Raw genomic sequence first — 16,947 nt, 5'->3', positions numbered from 1 at the left:
AATTTATAAAGGAAGACTCAAGTTGAAAAGCATCAGCCAATCCAATCTGATACAATTTATCAAGTACTTAGACACTATACTACATCTGGGAAGATATTTGTTGAGTTATTTTAGACCCTTGTGACCCCATTTAGAGTTTTCTTGGCAAAGATACTGGAGTGATTTGCCATTTCCTTCTCCAGGTCACTTTACAGATGAGGAAACTGAGGCAAACATGGTTAGGTGATTTACCCATGGTTATACAGCTAGTGTCTGAGGTCTAACTTGAACTCAGGTCTTCTTGACTCCAGGCCTGGTGATCTACACTGTATTACTGAACTGCTCCAGAGAGATATTAAAGCCCACTAAAGCTACCACTTTAAACTAAATGAGTCTCTCCTAAAGAAGACTTTCTCTTTGTAATCTTATTGATATAGTCACATCCATTCTATAGACTAAGATTTCCAAATGTCCCTTTATTTTGTCTATTGACTCTAGACATATTTCAAATAACTAGATATTTTACTGTGAAATCCTAGGTGTCAACTTAAGTCCAACATGTCAGTAGTTTCAGCTTCTCTAAATAATAACCCATTTGGTCCTCTACTGGTTGAATAGCTGGTAATTGTGTCTTTTTGTATATGTCTGGACTGTGAACATAATGAAGTCATGCAGCCAACACTGAATTAAGACAGTCAGTTTCCAGTGTCCTCTGTTCTCTGGAATAAAAGCTATTCAGCAGAATTTGAGTAGAGGGATGATAGTTTGCTATTCTGCTAAATTTGAACCTGATTAGGATTTATTGCTGTTTATTAAGGTGGGACTACTGACATAGCAGGTAGTTTCAATGCAATATCTATCATTGCCATGAAGAAAATTCATCATGCTATTCTTTATGTCATAAGGCAAATTAGAAACCGTGTTTTTTTCTAGTAGTTAAGCCACTAGTGTGAATCTAAATGTAATTAGGTTATTATCTATTCTACAGAATATTTATGCAAGGACTCTTTAGGTAACATGGTGGAGTAAATGCTTACATCTAAGTCCATCTCCCCTTCATTGAATGTAAAAGAAAGAAACACACCAAACAAACAAACAAACAAACAAAAAACAACCCCATAAAATAACAACACAAAAGAAGGTAAAAAGAGAGAAATTCTCAGGAAGAGCAGATTGAATAAAAAATAAGAAGCCAAGAAGACTTAATACCATGATTAAATAATGTGATATGGACCTAAAGGAAAAGGAGGAGAAATTTCCAGGAGAATGGCATAATACTTCATTAAAGTAGAAAGAGCTAGCAAGGTTAAAAAAAAAGGTAAAGATAAAGGGGTAGAGTGCCCTTATCTCTAGAAACAAGAATAGAACTCCCATATAAATACCCAGGATGGTTGAGAAACTTAAGGAGAAGAATTAAAGGAAGGCATAAGGTGGAAAATGAGAATGCTCAATGGAGAATTTCAAAAGATAGAATTTTCTAAAACAAAACAAAACAAAACAAAACAAAGAAACCAGTTTAGGGTATTGGCAAATAATAAAGTGGTGAATACTTGGAAATGCAAAGAGCGATCTCAAAGGTGTTGAAAAGGAAGAACAAATATCAGAGCATAACCAAAAGGTTGTAAATATGGAAGAACATTTAAAGTCTTTACAAATCAAAATAATTGATCTTGAGGACAAATGTAATTTGAGAAGCCTGTCACCAATTTTGATAGTATCTCTTACTATGTTCCAAGATGGCTAATGAATGTTGCAAAAATAATTTGACATCATGGTTATAAATGGTTGTGAAATTATACATGTTACTTTGATAATACTTAACATCTTTTTTTTTTTTGCAATACTTAACATCTTATATTTTTGTTGCTCTTAATATATTCTTAGGTGCTTTAGAGCACATTGTTTAATTTAAATCTCACAACATCCAGGACACATGATTGCATAGTTCTTACTACCTCTGTTTTGCAGGTGAGAATATGGACACATTTTTAAGAAAACAAGGGCATCAGAGAAAAAGAGAAAGGAAAATATTACTTCATAATTTACTGAGTGAACCCACAATGTGCATTATAATACAGAATATATCCTTGCCAATTAACTCAGAAACTTAAATTTGTAGACCCTTGAACTTTCCAAATATTTTAGAGTAAGAAAGAATATTTTTTCTTGAAATAAAATGTGGGAAATGGTCTCTCAAAGTCCCTTTTCAAACTATTTCAATAATTTGGAAGAGTAACATTCAATATTTAATGTTAATTGAATTCCATTAATTTCAGAATCTGATTGGTATAATTCATATCACTGTGGATTGGCCTCAAGTTCCCTTTCATTTAGCAAGTCATTTTTCTGTAAATCAGCAAGTATAAACAAGATTTTAAGGAGAAAATTCTCAATTTTAAGAGAATCAACTTTTGATTCAACGTACCTGAAAATCACTCACTCATTGACTTCAAAACAATTTGATATTCTAATTGCAAATGACTCATTCATTAAACAAGCTAATTTATTAGGAATCCTATTATGTCACAGCTTGGTTTGAATTGAGTTCAATATTTCTATACTTGAAACAGACATTGAATTCCTTTTAAAATTCTGTAATTTGGGCTTATTAATTCATGTTGCCATAGTTCCCAATCAGTTCTAACTGATGCCATTTTAAAATATTTTGAAATCATTAGATAAAGTTCTGAGTCAAAGAAATGCAATTATCCTCCTCTTCTTCAACATCCTCATCTTGAAAATGCTCTTCTCTCTGTGGTGAGGGTGGGTCCTAGTGCTGTAAGGTTGGTTGCCCAAATATTGACTGGAACAGCACTGTTGATACCCAGGACTACTCAGGGATTTTAAGCTACATTATACAAGGATTCATTTAAGGAATCAGCTATGTTCAGCGTGGATAAAGAAAACTTGGTGGGGGTAGGGGTGGAATGGGATAGCTGTCTTTAGATATCTGTAGGCTTGGTATGTGGAAGATGGGTCAGATTTATTCTTTATTCTGTTTGTCCTCAGAGTGAACAACTATAACCCATGGTGGAGCTGGGAGGTACAGGGGAGAGAATTTAGGTTCAGCAAAAAGACTTTTCTAATAATCACAAAAGTCAAATACTGGAATAGGTTCTTTGGGAGGTAGTGAGCTCCCTTCCATTGGAGTCTTCAAGAAAAGGCTGAATCGTCAGGTATGTTGTAGTTAAGATTCATACTTTGGCTAGGGATTGGACTAGATAACCTCTGACATCCCTTTCAGTACCCCTTTAGTTCAAAGGGACAAAGAAAAATAAGACTTTATGTTATTACAATTAGTGATGCAGCTGACCTTGGGGGAAAGGAAAGCAGCAGCTATTGCTACTAGCACTGGGGAAAATCTTGGACTCTCTCCTGCTTATGGGAAACCCATTCAATTATAGCATATAAATGTAGCAAGAACGGAGACATCTGTGTTGGTGTTCCTAGGCCATTCCATTTTACTGAGATGATTGAATTGTGAATTTTTAGAAGGCGAGAGAAAAGAGATCTAGGTGAAACCTTGTTGCAGGTGAAATTCTGTGGTGTCTAGCTATCCATGTGATTTCATTGTAGGTCTCTCTGGGTTTTGGAATTCCTTGTGTTAGATGAGTTCTTGAGGAAAGTTTTATGCATTGAGCTGTGTGGCAAACTGCCTGGTCTTAGCATGCATTAGAAAGTTGGACAAGGATAATTCTGTATCACGAGGTCAGCAACAGTGACAACCTTGATAACACTTTCTGAACGCTTCCTTATTTTCTTGGGTTAGTTTGTATCAGACCATAGGACTCTTGACAATCAGTGGTCATGGGATACTAGGCTCCTATCATAGTTTCATTCTCTTTGAAACCTGGTGGTTTAAAACCTGGAGTCACCAAGGACAAAATATCACACATACACACAACAGTAGAATTTGTTCATTATAATAATTTATTGGGAGAGCTATATTTTATTTCAAAGACATTTCTCTTGGGCTCAGAGGCTGGATCTAATTTTCCTGGGTTAAGCATTTTAGAGTATTCTGTTTTCTCAATCACCTGGATTGCAGGTGGAATGAGAGTTCTTTTTTCTCTAATACAGACTTTGAATTCTGTAAATAGGCAGTTTCTACTATTATATATCAGCACATTCTTTTTAATAAGAACACTCTGTTAGTACTACAACCAGTCACAGTTTTTTGGTTTTGTTTTTCTGCAAAGTCAAGCCCCTTTTATTTCCTTGTGTACCATCTCCTTCTAATGACCATTGCCCTTGGAGTCTGTAGTCATCCTTTGATATTTTTTCTAAAGGAATTTCTTCTAGTTTTCTAAATTGATGAATTTATTTTCAAATAGCTACTTAATCAGTTGTATAAAATGAGAGTTAGATTAAATGATCTCTAGAGTGTTTTACATTCCTTTCTATAATTCCCTGACAGTAAATACTAATCAGAGGGATTCATTCTCTACTGACTATCAATCTTTTATGCTTTGGATTTCCTGTATGTCTGGACCTAGAATCATTGACTGCCACTATCCAGACAGTCCATTACTGGGGACATCCATTCCCTCTTTTTAAACATACTGTTGAACTACCCTTCTACTTAGAATCCTGAATTATGATAGCTTGAATTATAGACTAAGAGATATTGCCCCTTTATTGTGGGGATAGTATAGACATATAATGATGGGCAGGCCACTTTTCTATAGTCTGACTTCAATTTCTTTTCCTTTAAAACAGAGGGGCTGAACTAATTGTAATAATCATAATAGCTAGTATTTATGTAGTGCTTGAAAATTTGCAAAGCATTATTCATGATCTCTCATTTGATATTTATAACAACTCTTTAGAGTCAGTGCTATTATTATCTTCATTCTGCAGAAGAAGAAATTGAAGCTGAGATAAGTTAAGTGACTTGTCCAAGGTGAATAGATAGTTTAATCACGTTTTCCTAACTCCCAGTTCAATTCAAGAAACATTTATAAATTACCCACTGTGTGCTGGGTACTGCGCTAAGTGCTGGGGATACAAATAAGAAAAAGACAGTCTTCACTCTCAAGGAGCTTACAATCTAACATGAGAAAATAGAACATAAAATGAATCTGGATATGGGTTGGGGGGAAAAAGGCCCCTTGAGGGAGCATGATGATGGTGGAGTTCAATCCAAAGAAAGTAGCTGGCAGGGTTAGGTGAGATATTTCTAAGGTCCCTGCCAGTTTTAACAATCTGTAATTCTGGTGTGGTTAGAGAGGGAGGCTCTCTACTCTCCCCATTTCCAGCCTAGATGGTTACAATAGGACTTACATCATCATCATAATTGTTACACAACCTTGGTTCTTATAGGTGTCCTGTAGTGACTTTTACTATGATTCAACACATATTAAAACCCTGTTACCCCAACTGAGTGAGGTAGCAATGTTTCTTTCCCCCTCCCCAACTTCACTATTCTTTTTTATTTTTTACACAAACTATAATGGAGTATGGAGGCACTGATTCATTTGGAGATGATTGAGACTCAACTGGAAGTATTTCCTCACAGTCACTTTATGTGGTAGTAAGAGAGACCCTAACCTAAAGCCAGAGCATGTTTTCTGGACTCCAGCCTTCTAGGAGGTGGTAATATAAACTTTACACCCAGATTGCTGATTAGGATAAGCTAGACTGGGAGGCAAAGTGTAGTCCAAGATAATCCTTTGTAGCTTTGCAAGTCCCAGGTCCAAGTAGGATGCTACAAGGCCAGAAACAACAGAAGACTTGTATTTGAGCCAAGGTCCTTTTTCCTTTTCATCTATGTAAAAAGGTATCTTGAGAGGTAGTGTAACCTAGTGGATAGAGATTTGTTCTGGAATTCCAGAAGAGATGGATTTGAGTCTTTCCTCTGACAAACACCGAGTGATACTGGGGTGTAATGCCAAGCAAAGGCAACTTCCCAAGGTTCAAAATACCAGCATAGCTGCTCTTCATTTTATTCAGTGACAAACCAAGAACAGAGAAGGTCAAAACATGACATCATTCAAAATACAGCATTTACCAAGTGTGATTTAATCAAGTACTACCCTACCCCTGGACATTATATTCATTTAATCAATCACAAAGTCCCTCTTCTAAGTACTATTCCACCCCTAGACTTGTACATTCATTTAGTCCATCACAAAGCCCCTGTTCTCAAATGAAGATTAGTTTCCAATCATAAGTAAAGTACATTCATTTGTTTAATCACAGAACACAAAAAAGTCAAAAGTTCCCCACCCTTGGATCACAATTGAATCTACCCCAGAGTTACAACAAGCTTAAGCACAGCATTTAATACCCAAATGGGGGTCTTTTCTTCTTCTTGACAGGAGGCAAGTTCTCAGCAATCATTGTTCCTGGGGAGACAAAGCTTAGCAAGGCCACAAGATACATTGTCAGTGTCTTCATTAATTCATTCTCTGTCTGCAGAACAGTCCTAGGACCCCTGAAAACATTAGCAAAACCCCCTTCCAGGATTTCTGTAAACATACAACAAGAAAATCCTTCTTCAGGGCTTCTGAACCAACAGCAAAGTTCAAAGACCTCTGCAACAACAGCACTGTCTTTCACCAGTGGACAGATCTGGCAAAACAACATCAAAACAAAGTACCAGCATAACAGCCATGTCTCCTCAGTCCTTGGCAGCTCTGGGTGGCAGCTCTCAAAAGTCCTGGGCAATTCAAACTGGCCCTTAGCAATCCTCTCAGTCTTTCTCTGCCTCCAAGATGCTCCTTCCAAAAAGTTCTTCTGCCTCTCCCTTTTCTTGTGTCTCTCTAAATTTATGTCACCAGCTCCTCCCAGTCCAGCCCTCTCTTTTCACGTCAACAAGTCCATCCCACAAGTGGGATTCACAAGCTCTGGGTTTTAACACAATCAATTTGAAAACCAAGCCAATGCAGGGGGATCTTTATATTCCATTATTATTACATGGGGCAAATTGCTTAACTTCTCAGTATTTTAGGCAGTTAAAAACTATAAGTTGTGAGGAAGTTGCAGACCTATGTTACTAGTTCTCTGTATTCCTAAAATCAGAGATCTAAGGCTTATCCCTAACAGAGTAATATTCATACAGCATTACATAAGTTTCACCCCCTTATTTCATTTTACTCTTTACTATATTTATTGTATGGCTTCTATGCTTTCATTGTATAGTAATGCATATTTGTATGTGTTATGGTTTCCCCTGCTAGGTTGTAAGCACTGTGAATGCAAGGTCTAGCTTTTTATCTTCTATTTCCTAGCACCTGATAGACATAATTAATAGTTTTTGCTTGCTGGTTTAGTCTCCTGAACCAGCTCTCTTAGAGGGATTTAGTGAACTTACCTCCCAGATAATAAGGTCAGGGCACTAATATCATCCTAAATCAGCTGGAAAATAAAAGACAAGCAGGTGTGGTCAGGTATAAAAAAGAATAATTATTAGGGGCAATGGAGTCTATTTAGGACAGTTAGGGGGTGCAGTGGATAGAGTGCCAGGACTGGAGTCAAGAAGACTCATCTTCTGGAGTTCAAATCTGCCCCCCCCCTTGCTTGCTGTGTGACCCTGGGCAAGTCACTTAACTCTGCCTCAGTTTTCTCATCCATAAAATGAGCTGAAGAAAGGAAAGGGCAAACTGCTCTAGTATTGTTGCCAAGAAACCCCCAAATGGGGGTCATGTAGTATTGAACAAGACTCAGCAATGAGTCTATTTTATGAACACCTTTCTAAGAGACAATATTTTGAGAAGTAAGCAACCATGGGTAACACCCCTCATTTGTTGTCTCTATGCAAGGGACTGTACCAAAAAATTGTCTAGGAGAGCTTTAGGTAAATACAATAATATTTTCTACAATGGCTTAATGTTTATTTTAGCAACATCTTTCTCATTGCTGAGAGATCTTAAGGCCTTCAAATACTCTAGAGTCTCAGTCTTCCTCTCATTGTAACCTTCTGATCTATCAATGAATCGACAAACTGTTTTTAAGTGTCTACTTTGTGCCAGGCACTGTGGATATAAAAAGAGACAAAAGGCATTACTGCCCTCTTGGAGTTCACAATATAATGGATTAGATAATAATCTAGAGGTAAATGATGTGGAAACAAACTTCTAAGGAAGCTAATAATTACAACCTTCTGATGAATTTTTCTCTAATGCAATTCAGTTAATTTAAAGGGAAAGGGGCCCAGTAGAGTCTGTAAACCTTTATTAATCAGCACAAATTTCTTAAGGATCCAATTTGGGCAAAATGCAGAAAGTTCCGTTCTTAAGGAGTTTATGCTATCTTGATGATAAATAGAAAGTAATTTTTATTTCCTAATAAGAAAACATTTCTATTTATTGTCAACAAACTTTTACTGAACATATGCTACATGCAGGATCCTGTGCTGGGCATAGTGGGAAAAAGAAAAATAATACATGGCTTATAGTCTATTACTAACCAAACACGCAATGCTTATGACTATGTGCTGGGGATACAACTATAAAACATAAAAATACCTACTCTCAAGGAACTTATATTCTATTAGGAGAAATATCACATACTCCATCCTACTTTGAAACTGGAGTTGTTAAAGTGTTTGTAATGTATGAAGAAAAGGCATAGGCCCACAGATTTACAGACTGGCATGTGGAATTTACCTTAGTTAATAGAGTGCTGGGCCTGGAATCAGCAAAGTTTGAGTTCAAATCCAGCCTCAGACACTTCCTGGTTGTATGACCCTAGGGAAGTCACTGAACCTCAGTTTCCTCAATTATAAAATGGAAGTATTATTAGCACTTACCTCGAAGAGTTTTGGTGAGGATCAAATGAGATGACATTTGTAAAGTATCTAGCACATAGCAGCACTTAATAAGTGCTTGGTTCCTTCCCCTTTCCCTCCTCTCCCATCTAATCTCTTTTGACAGATGAGGGAGCTGAGGCTCAGAGAGTTGGTGACTTGGCAGGGGTCACACCAGTAGTCAGTTGCAGGGCCAGGATTGGACCTTCAAATGTAAAGTCATATAACTTTACTTCATCTTTAAGGTTTGCAGAACACCGTAGATGCATGATTTTACAGCTCACAACTCTGTAAGGGGCTCTCCATTTTACAGAAAAGGAAACCAAGATTTAAATGCCTTGCTCCCGGTCAAACAGTTTTGTCAGTTAGGCTCAGATTGGAAGCCGGGTTTTCCTGAAGTTTGTGCTCTTTCCAGTACAATTGCAGTGGATAGAGCGCTGGCCCTGGAGTCAGGAACACCCCGAGTTCAAATCCATCCTCAGATACTAGCTGTGTGCCTCTGTGCAAGTCACTTAACCCTATTTGCCTCTGTTTCCTCATCTGTAAAATGAGCTGGAGAAGGAAATGGCAAATTACTCCAGTATCTTTGCCAAGAAAACCCCGATTGGAGTCACGGAGAGCCGGACACGGATGAAATGACTGATTCAAATAGAAAAAGCATCAAAGGAAAATCACAGAAATGGGGCCTCGCTTCCCTCAGGTCTTTTTGTCAGTCATTTCAGCTCTTCATCTCTGGGACAGTTTCTCCCTGAGGCACAGATGAGCACGTGCTGGGGGCGGGGATTGGCAGCAGTGGTTCTCCAATAGCGGCGCGCCAGAGTGCACACTCCCCCCCCGGAGCGCCAACCCCTCTCCCTTTGGCCCCTCCCCCTAGCTCTAGAGCTCCGCTCTTCTCTCGCCCCACGCTCGGCCTCGTGACGTCATCCGGGCGCGACTCTGCATCTAATGTTCCCGCGACTGCTGCGGCGGCTGCGGCGGCGGCTGAGACGGAGAGAGAGAAAGGGAGCGAGAGGGAGCGCGCAGCTGCAGCCACAGCTGGAGCCCGAGCCGAAGTCGGGCAGCAAGGCGAGGCACGTCGCGGCTGGTGGGTGTCTGCGGGAGCAGGAGGAACTCAGCGGGGTCCGGGCTCGCTGCACGTTGGCAGCCGCACCGTGGCTTGGGGATCGGGGCTCCTTTGTCTCTTTCTCCTCCCTCCTCCCCTCTATCCCCTGGCGAGGTCCTCGCCCACCCGTGAGAACTGCGGTCATTCTTCTGTGGCTTCTTCGTGTATGCCGCGGGCTCTGGCTCTGCAACCCTTCCTTTCCCTCCCCTGTCTGAGCCCGTGTCTCCCCCAAGGGGCGCGTATGAGTCTGTGCCTTTGACCTGGGTCACCCCCAGGGTGCTCGGTGGGGGATGGGGGGTCGTGTCTTTGACTCGTGTCACCCCTAGAGGCACGTGGAAGGTGGGCTGTGCCTTTGCTCCTGGAGACGGGCGTCTGTGCAGAAGCTCTCCCGCGGCCCCAGAAGGATCCCAAGTTCAGTGGTAGCTGCCCCTGGCTTTTGTTGCAAAGGGGACCTAATCTTTGCCCCATCCACAGAGAGGTTCTTCTCTTCAGAAGAGAAAGTTGGGGTCTGAATTCCTCTAGGGCCAAGAGAGGGAGAAAGAGGATGAAAGGGATCTAAAGGGGTTGGGTTTGAATTGCAGTGAAACTTCTCCAAGCTCTTCACCTCGCTAGTGATGCAGTATTTTCAGGGGAAAAAAAAAAATTTGTGGGATGTGTGCATTGAGGTTGATGGTGGAAAGAAAAGGGAATCTTCATATCTTCTTCCCCAGAAGCTAGTGTTGAAATAGGTATTGAAGGATTGTGAGAACAGAAGGTACAGGTGTCTTAATACCATGCCAACTCCTCATGTTTAGAGAGCAGGTATTGCAGGCTTTTCCCCTCCCACTAGTAAATACTTACAGGCAGGTGCAACAACTAGAAGGAAGTCCAACTGGGATCTTTCCTATGTGAGCTTGCATTCTGCTTGGCAGAAAATCTTTCACATCCTAGCTTTTTCCTTGGTCCAATTCTCCATTACCCGTGCAATTTAGTTCTGTTAAATTCAGTTTATTATTATATGGACATACTCGAGCCAATAAATGATACACAAATGCTGTGCTTTTTATTTATGGAGAAACTTTGAAGCCTGATGTATATTTTTACTCTTATCCTTTCCTAGTAGATTGTTATAGTTACTTTAAATACTTAAGAACATAAGTATTATTGGATTAAGGGTGATTACTGTCAGACTGTTTTAGATAGATGCCTCCGTGTAAGCTTTAACTAAGTGGCAATGATTATTGTGGGTATTGTGATGTAGGATTAAAAAAAAAATTAAATGAGCTATACTAAAATGACTGATTTAGCAGAACAAATTAGAAAGTTTGTGTATCTTATGTGTGTGTTGCAGTACTTCCTCCTCTTGCATTGTGTCATATAAGAAGATCCATAATGGTAGAGCCTTCCAAATATAATTGCTTATTGGAAAAAGATCTATTGTGTTCAGTTCTGGGGTCTGCATCTTAAAGCTATAAAGAAGGGACCAGGATGGTGTAAAAGTCATGCCATATCTGGATTGATAGAAGGAACTGGAAATATTTATCCTTGTGAATTGAAGAGTTAAGAAACATGGTAACAGTTCAAGTATTTGAAGAATTGTTATGTAAAAGAGATTAGACTCCTTCTGTTTGGCCCCAAAGGGTAAAAGTAGGACCATTGGGTGGATGTTTCAGAATAGTAAATTTCTGCTAATATAAGAAAAAATAACTTCCTAGAAATCATAACTGTCCAAAAGTGGAATGGTGTGCTTCACTAAGTTGTGAACTTCTCATTGTAAATCTTTTAGTGAAGTCTGTGACTACTTGTTGGGGATGTTGCAGAGGTCATTTATGGATTTGACTAGATGGCCTTGGAGGTTCCTTCTTGGGAAATCTGTAAAATTAAATTTGAGATGTTCTAAAAAAAATACTATGTTTTTGTCTAGGGAAATGACACTAATATTGGTAATTATCTTTATTTCTAAATTATTATCTGTCTTCTCCCCAGATAGCCATCTCAACAAAAAATAAGGAGGAAAAAATTCTGCAAAGAAGGGAGGTAGGTATATTTTCTTATTTCTTCTTCAGGGTCAGGTTTGGTTATTATAATCACAGCCTTCAGTTTTGTAGTGGTAGTGGTCATTTACATTTACATTATTGTTTCTGGTTTGGGTATATTGGGTATATTTGTGTACATTTTGAAAGATACATTAGCACAATGACTTTTAGTTATTGTGATAGCTAAATCAGAGATTATAGTCAACTAAATTGAGAGGGTAACTTTCAAGCTCTCTTGAGTTCCCTTATCAGGTTCTTTAGACTTGGTTTTAAAATTTTTCTTTCTTTATTTTTGCCACAATAACTCATGAAAATAGCCAGTGAAGGGGGTTGTAACCCTGCATTAGTGAAATCATGGCTCCTTAAAATAATGATGTAAGATTTGCTTATGAAATTAAGTATCCGTAATTTACTAGCTTTTTCTTTGAGGAAAACATTGATTCTTGTAAATAGCAAAACGAAATACTTTTACCCTTTATTTTGAAATTAACCTTTATATAATCAAGTGAATATAGGAAAGTTTAGAGTACCCTAAATTGTAAATTTATTAATCTATTTTTAACATGTGCTAATCATACATAGTATGTTTTTTACAGTAGACTGTTGAATTCTTTTGACTTAGTAATATACTCGAGATCATATATATATATATATATATATATATATTCACACACACATATATGTATATACATATATCTGTACACTTACCCCTACACTCCCCCTATTCTCTCCCCCACATAGATTTAGAACTGGAAACAGTCTTGACGACTAGTCCAACTGCCTCTTCCTTCTGTTTTATAGATGTGGCCCAGAGAGTTTATAACTTGCCCAAGGTCATAGGTAGTGGAATACACATATAGAACCAAGGTCCTCTATTTCCAAATCCAGAGCTCTTTCCATTAAAGCAGCTTATCTCCACCAGTTTGTTCTGTTCACCTACCATTTTAGAAACCCTGAAACAGTTCATGTGACATTCTTACAAGGAAAAAATGATTTGCAAGTCAGTGTTTTACTAAAATATTAAAATATCTCACTCATACACAATTTTATTTTATATAGCACATGATTTGGGATTTTAAGTTGGTGTCATGGATGAGTCCGCACTGTCCCTTGGTACGATAGATGTTTCTTATCTGTCAAATTCTTCAGAATACAGTGTCAATAGATGCAAACACTCAGGTGAAGAATGGGTAAGTTTAAACTTTATTGCTATGCCATTCCTCCCCCCCACACCCACACTCAAGAAGCATAAGATTTATTTCAATTGGTAATCAAACAAACAATGACTTTACAAAAATTTGAATGAAAATAGGTTATTGCAGAAGAGCAAAATTGTTATACTAGTTGCATCGTTGACAGTATAACTATAGTTTAATAAATTAAAAATTTGTGCTTATACCAAAGTAAATGAATGTATAGGTTGCTTAGTCTTTTTTTTTTTACATTTGATTACTAAATCTTAGAATTCAAAGGAGCTATGTATTTTTCTGCTATTCAGATCTTTTTCTCTTAATTTTTACTAGGGAGATTGTGGTTTCAGACCCACTGTCTTCCGGTCAGCAACATTAAAGTGGAAAGAAACTTTACTGAGCAGGAAGAGGCCATTTGTGGGACGATGTTGCTACGTGTGTACTCCCCAGAGTTGGGTAAGTCTTTTAGTGATAAGAAGAGAAAAATGTTTTATGTTACAGTTGGGGTAAATTTGATATTTCTGGGTTTTAGTATTTTTGACTCACTTTTAGCTCTCTATTTATAATCCACACTTTTGATGTCAAATATGTTAAATGATATTTTCTCATCTTTCATAGTATGGTTATGCCCCGAAAGAATAGTATATGTATTTTTGGAGTGTTTTTAGAAGAAAGAACTCGGGGTTAAGGAGAAAACAATTTGACATTGAATAGTATTAAACATTGTAGCAAGAAAAGTTGTAAGGGTAGAACAGAACAGAGATGACTTCAAAGGGCAGACAATGTTTCCAGTAGCCTCTTTGCTGTACTTCCTTTAAGGCCTCTACTACCCCAGATGTCTCTATTGTTTTTACTGTAGAATAGGGGTAGAGTGGGAGCAGGACATAGTATTGGGAAATCTCCTACTTTGGACAGATAACTTGCTTGTCAGGATGAAGATTAAAAAATAAATATAGCAAAAAAGTAAAATTCATTCAAATTCTTTATAGGAGACAGGAGTTATGTATAACAACTTATGAGTCTCTGGGATAGTATTTTAGAAAGATCAGTTAAGAAAATATAAGAATGTGTCAGAATAAGGAATTCTGGAAGTAATGCAACAGTGTTCCAAATCTGTGGAAAAAGCCTCTTAAGAAATTTGAGTTAAGTTCAACTGTTAAGCTTCTTTGTCGTTAGATATTTATTGAGAAGGAAAATGCTGCCGTTCATGCCTTACTGCCTGTAATGTGTCTATGTGAATTGATCACTATGCTGTGTGAGTGTTCTATTTACTGTCTGTTTGGCCTCAAAAGAAGTCAAAGATGTGGCAGCAAAGAAGAGATTTATAGCCATGGAAAAAGGTTGCATGTGCCACTCAAGCTTTTCCTAAAAAAACCTTAGTGATCCTCAAGAATGATCCATCCCTAAGCTCCTATGTTCCCCTGAAACCCAAGGGTGGCTCAAACACACAAATTACCTTGGATTCAGGGAAAATGATAGGGAATTTTTGTAGATAGGGGCCAATCTTTGCCTATTGGAGCCGGTTGGGAGCCAAAATTTCTTTGGAGGTACTTGATAAGCTTTCTTAGGTATTGGCCCTCTTGGCCCTCTCTTTTGAAGGACGGTATGGGATTGGAAAATTTCACAGGGCCCATTGTGACTAGAATGTAAAATGTATGAATTGTAGGAGTAATATAAAAGAATTTTAACTACCTTCTCCAATAATACAGGTTTAAGCTTTCCCACCTGAGAAGAAAAGTCACTGAATTATTTTAAAATCTACCCATAAAGAAAGGGGACCTTTTGACATACTTTTTCTCATTTAAATTGGTAGCCTGAACTTGGGACTTATAAATATCAACTCTTGCTGTCCAGTCCATCTTAAATATCCTATTGATGGCCTTGTCCCAGCTTTTTCTTTTCCCTTTCTTGCCTTAAAGTATGTAATTCCCTTTCCCTTTAAAAAGTTAAATGAAAGAGAGGCATTATGAAATGAAAGTTTAAGTTAATGAAAGAGAGGCATTATGGTATAATGGTAAGAGTCAGGTCTAGGAGACACAGTTAACTTACCATGAGAATTTAGACAAATCTCTTAACTTTTCTATCTCAGTTTCCTTGTTTGCAAAATAAAAATAATTTCAAATTTACCTGTTAATAGAAATAGTGCTCTTTTGACCATTATAACCTCGAATTTCATATTTTTATTGTCATGGCAAAATATTGAAGTTTATGTAGACTTTCTAAACTTTTCTGTGGGGTGTCTCAATTTTTCTTCCACAGGACAAGTTTTTCAACCCAAGTATCCCTTCCTTAGGACTGAGGAATGTTATCTATATCAATGAAACTCATACAAGGTAAAGTGTCACATTAAGAAAATACATAAATTGTTATTTGTATCAGGCTTATTTGAGCTATTAAAATCAGTTACCAAGCCTTAGTTAATTGTTACTTCCTGGCAGTTAATAAGAATGAAGGGTCTTCTTATAGGCAGACTTTTTTGGAGAAAACCCTAGCCACCTAAAAAGGACCAGTTGTTATCACTGGTGTTATTATTAAGTGTACCATGATATTACTTAAATATCACATATTAATGTACCAGACATTGCTTAAAATTTCATGCTTAATTTGCTCATGTAATAGCTTTCTACTAAACATGTGTTAGTTTTTAAAAATTTTTTTCTCCAGGGAAGCTTGATGTATTGTTTTGGTGTTCTATTCTAGGGTGAATATTTTTACTTCAAGATTTAGTTTATTTAAATTTGTTTAATTTTTAGTGGAATGCAAAGTGATAATCTATCACTTGAGTAAGGTGACTCTTGGAATGATTATTTCCAAATTCAAGGCAAATGGAGCAAGCTTGTGGATTTAAAGAAATGATTCAGAATGTTGGAGTGAGAAGAAAGGGGCTTTGTTTATGCAAAAATTGAGTGAGAGTGGAAGAGTAAGAAAACAGGGCTTTTGGGAAAAAGATATCAGCAGATAAAATAAATCCACTCCACTATTCTTACTTTTTTTTATTAACTATAACTTAGGATGAGAGTATTGGTGAAACATACTGAAAAATAGTTGAAATTCTTTGAAAGCAAGGGAAGAAACAACCATTTTTTTTTTTCTTTTTGGAGGAGGGAAGGTAGAGCAATTGGGATTAAGTGACTAGAGCAGGGTCACAGGGCTAGTTTTGTGTTAAGTATCTGAGGCCATATTTGAACTCAGGTCCTCCTGACTCCAGGTCTAGTCCTCTATTCACTGTGCCACCTAGCTGCCCCAGAAACAACCATTTTTTAAGTGTCTCTTATGTGCTAGGCATTTTGTAAACATTACCTCATTTGATCCTTAAAACAACCTTATGAGGTAGGTGCTATTATTATAATCCCCTTGTTACAGTTAAGGAAATTGAGTCAAAGAAATGTTTAGTAACTTGCTAGGATCATATAGCTAGTGTTTGAGGCTGAATTTGAACTCAGGTCTTCCTGATTTTGGGCCTAGAATTCTATTCACTACACTACCTCTCTGCCTCTGAAAAGCTGATATGAGGTCATATTGTTGAGTTACTTTCTATAGTGGCTTTTCATATTAAGAAAAAATGAATGCTTCCTTAGCTATCTTATGAAAATTTAGTTCTCACCTTAATGGTATATAGTTAAATCAGTATTTTTATTGGGAAATTTTGTTTTCCTTCTCAGGTCTCTCTCCCTTAAGAAATATATATGTATGTACATACACAAAAATCTCTGTTGATTTTTAATAGAAGTAATTAAGATTGTGTTCCCAAGAAAAGGAATCTCATTTATATGAGTGTTAAAAGTATATACTGATATTCGGGGATTTTACTGTGCAAATTGTGCAATTATATCCAGATGGATATAATAAGAAATAGAATCATTAAACCATTGTCTAAGAAATGTCTGGGTATTTAGCTGCTAGTAGGCATCA

The 16,947-nt window shown here is 37.5% G+C and overlaps 1 protein-coding gene across 2 annotated transcripts in view; it reads left to right on the top strand.

Annotated features, from left to right (window-relative positions):
* The first annotated feature begins 9,642 nt into the window (after window positions 1-9,642).
* GPAM (glycerol-3-phosphate acyltransferase, mitochondrial) overlaps window positions 9,643-16,947 on the top strand; it is a 44,851-nt gene continuing 37,546 nt past the window's right edge. Inside the window, exons 1-5 of one of the 2 annotated variants that reach the window (XM_069098957.1) lie at window positions 9,643-9,812; window positions 11,800-11,846; window positions 12,905-13,035; window positions 13,369-13,491; window positions 15,295-15,368. In XM_069098957.1, the coding sequence (XP_068955058.1) occupies window positions 12,934-13,035; window positions 13,369-13,491; window positions 15,295-15,368 (299 nt within the window). In that variant the 5' untranslated portion in view covers window positions 9,643-9,812; window positions 11,800-11,846; window positions 12,905-12,933. Of the gene's footprint in view, window positions 9,813-11,795; window positions 11,847-12,904; window positions 13,036-13,368; window positions 13,492-15,294; window positions 15,369-16,947 lie in introns of both variants that reach the window. The other variant, XM_069098956.1, reaches the window with a different exon arrangement.

The sequence above is a fragment of the Petaurus breviceps genome, unplaced genomic scaffold, assembly GCF_028583685.1.
Source record: "Petaurus breviceps papuanus isolate PSGF00001 unplaced genomic scaffold, PetGlider_PUasm1.0 37, whole genome shotgun sequence".
Lineage (NCBI taxonomy): Eukaryota > Metazoa > Chordata > Mammalia > Diprotodontia > Petauridae > Petaurus > Petaurus breviceps.
The sequence above is the reverse complement of the archived record's forward strand: the minus strand, read 5'-3'. Positions and strand labels throughout refer to the sequence as shown.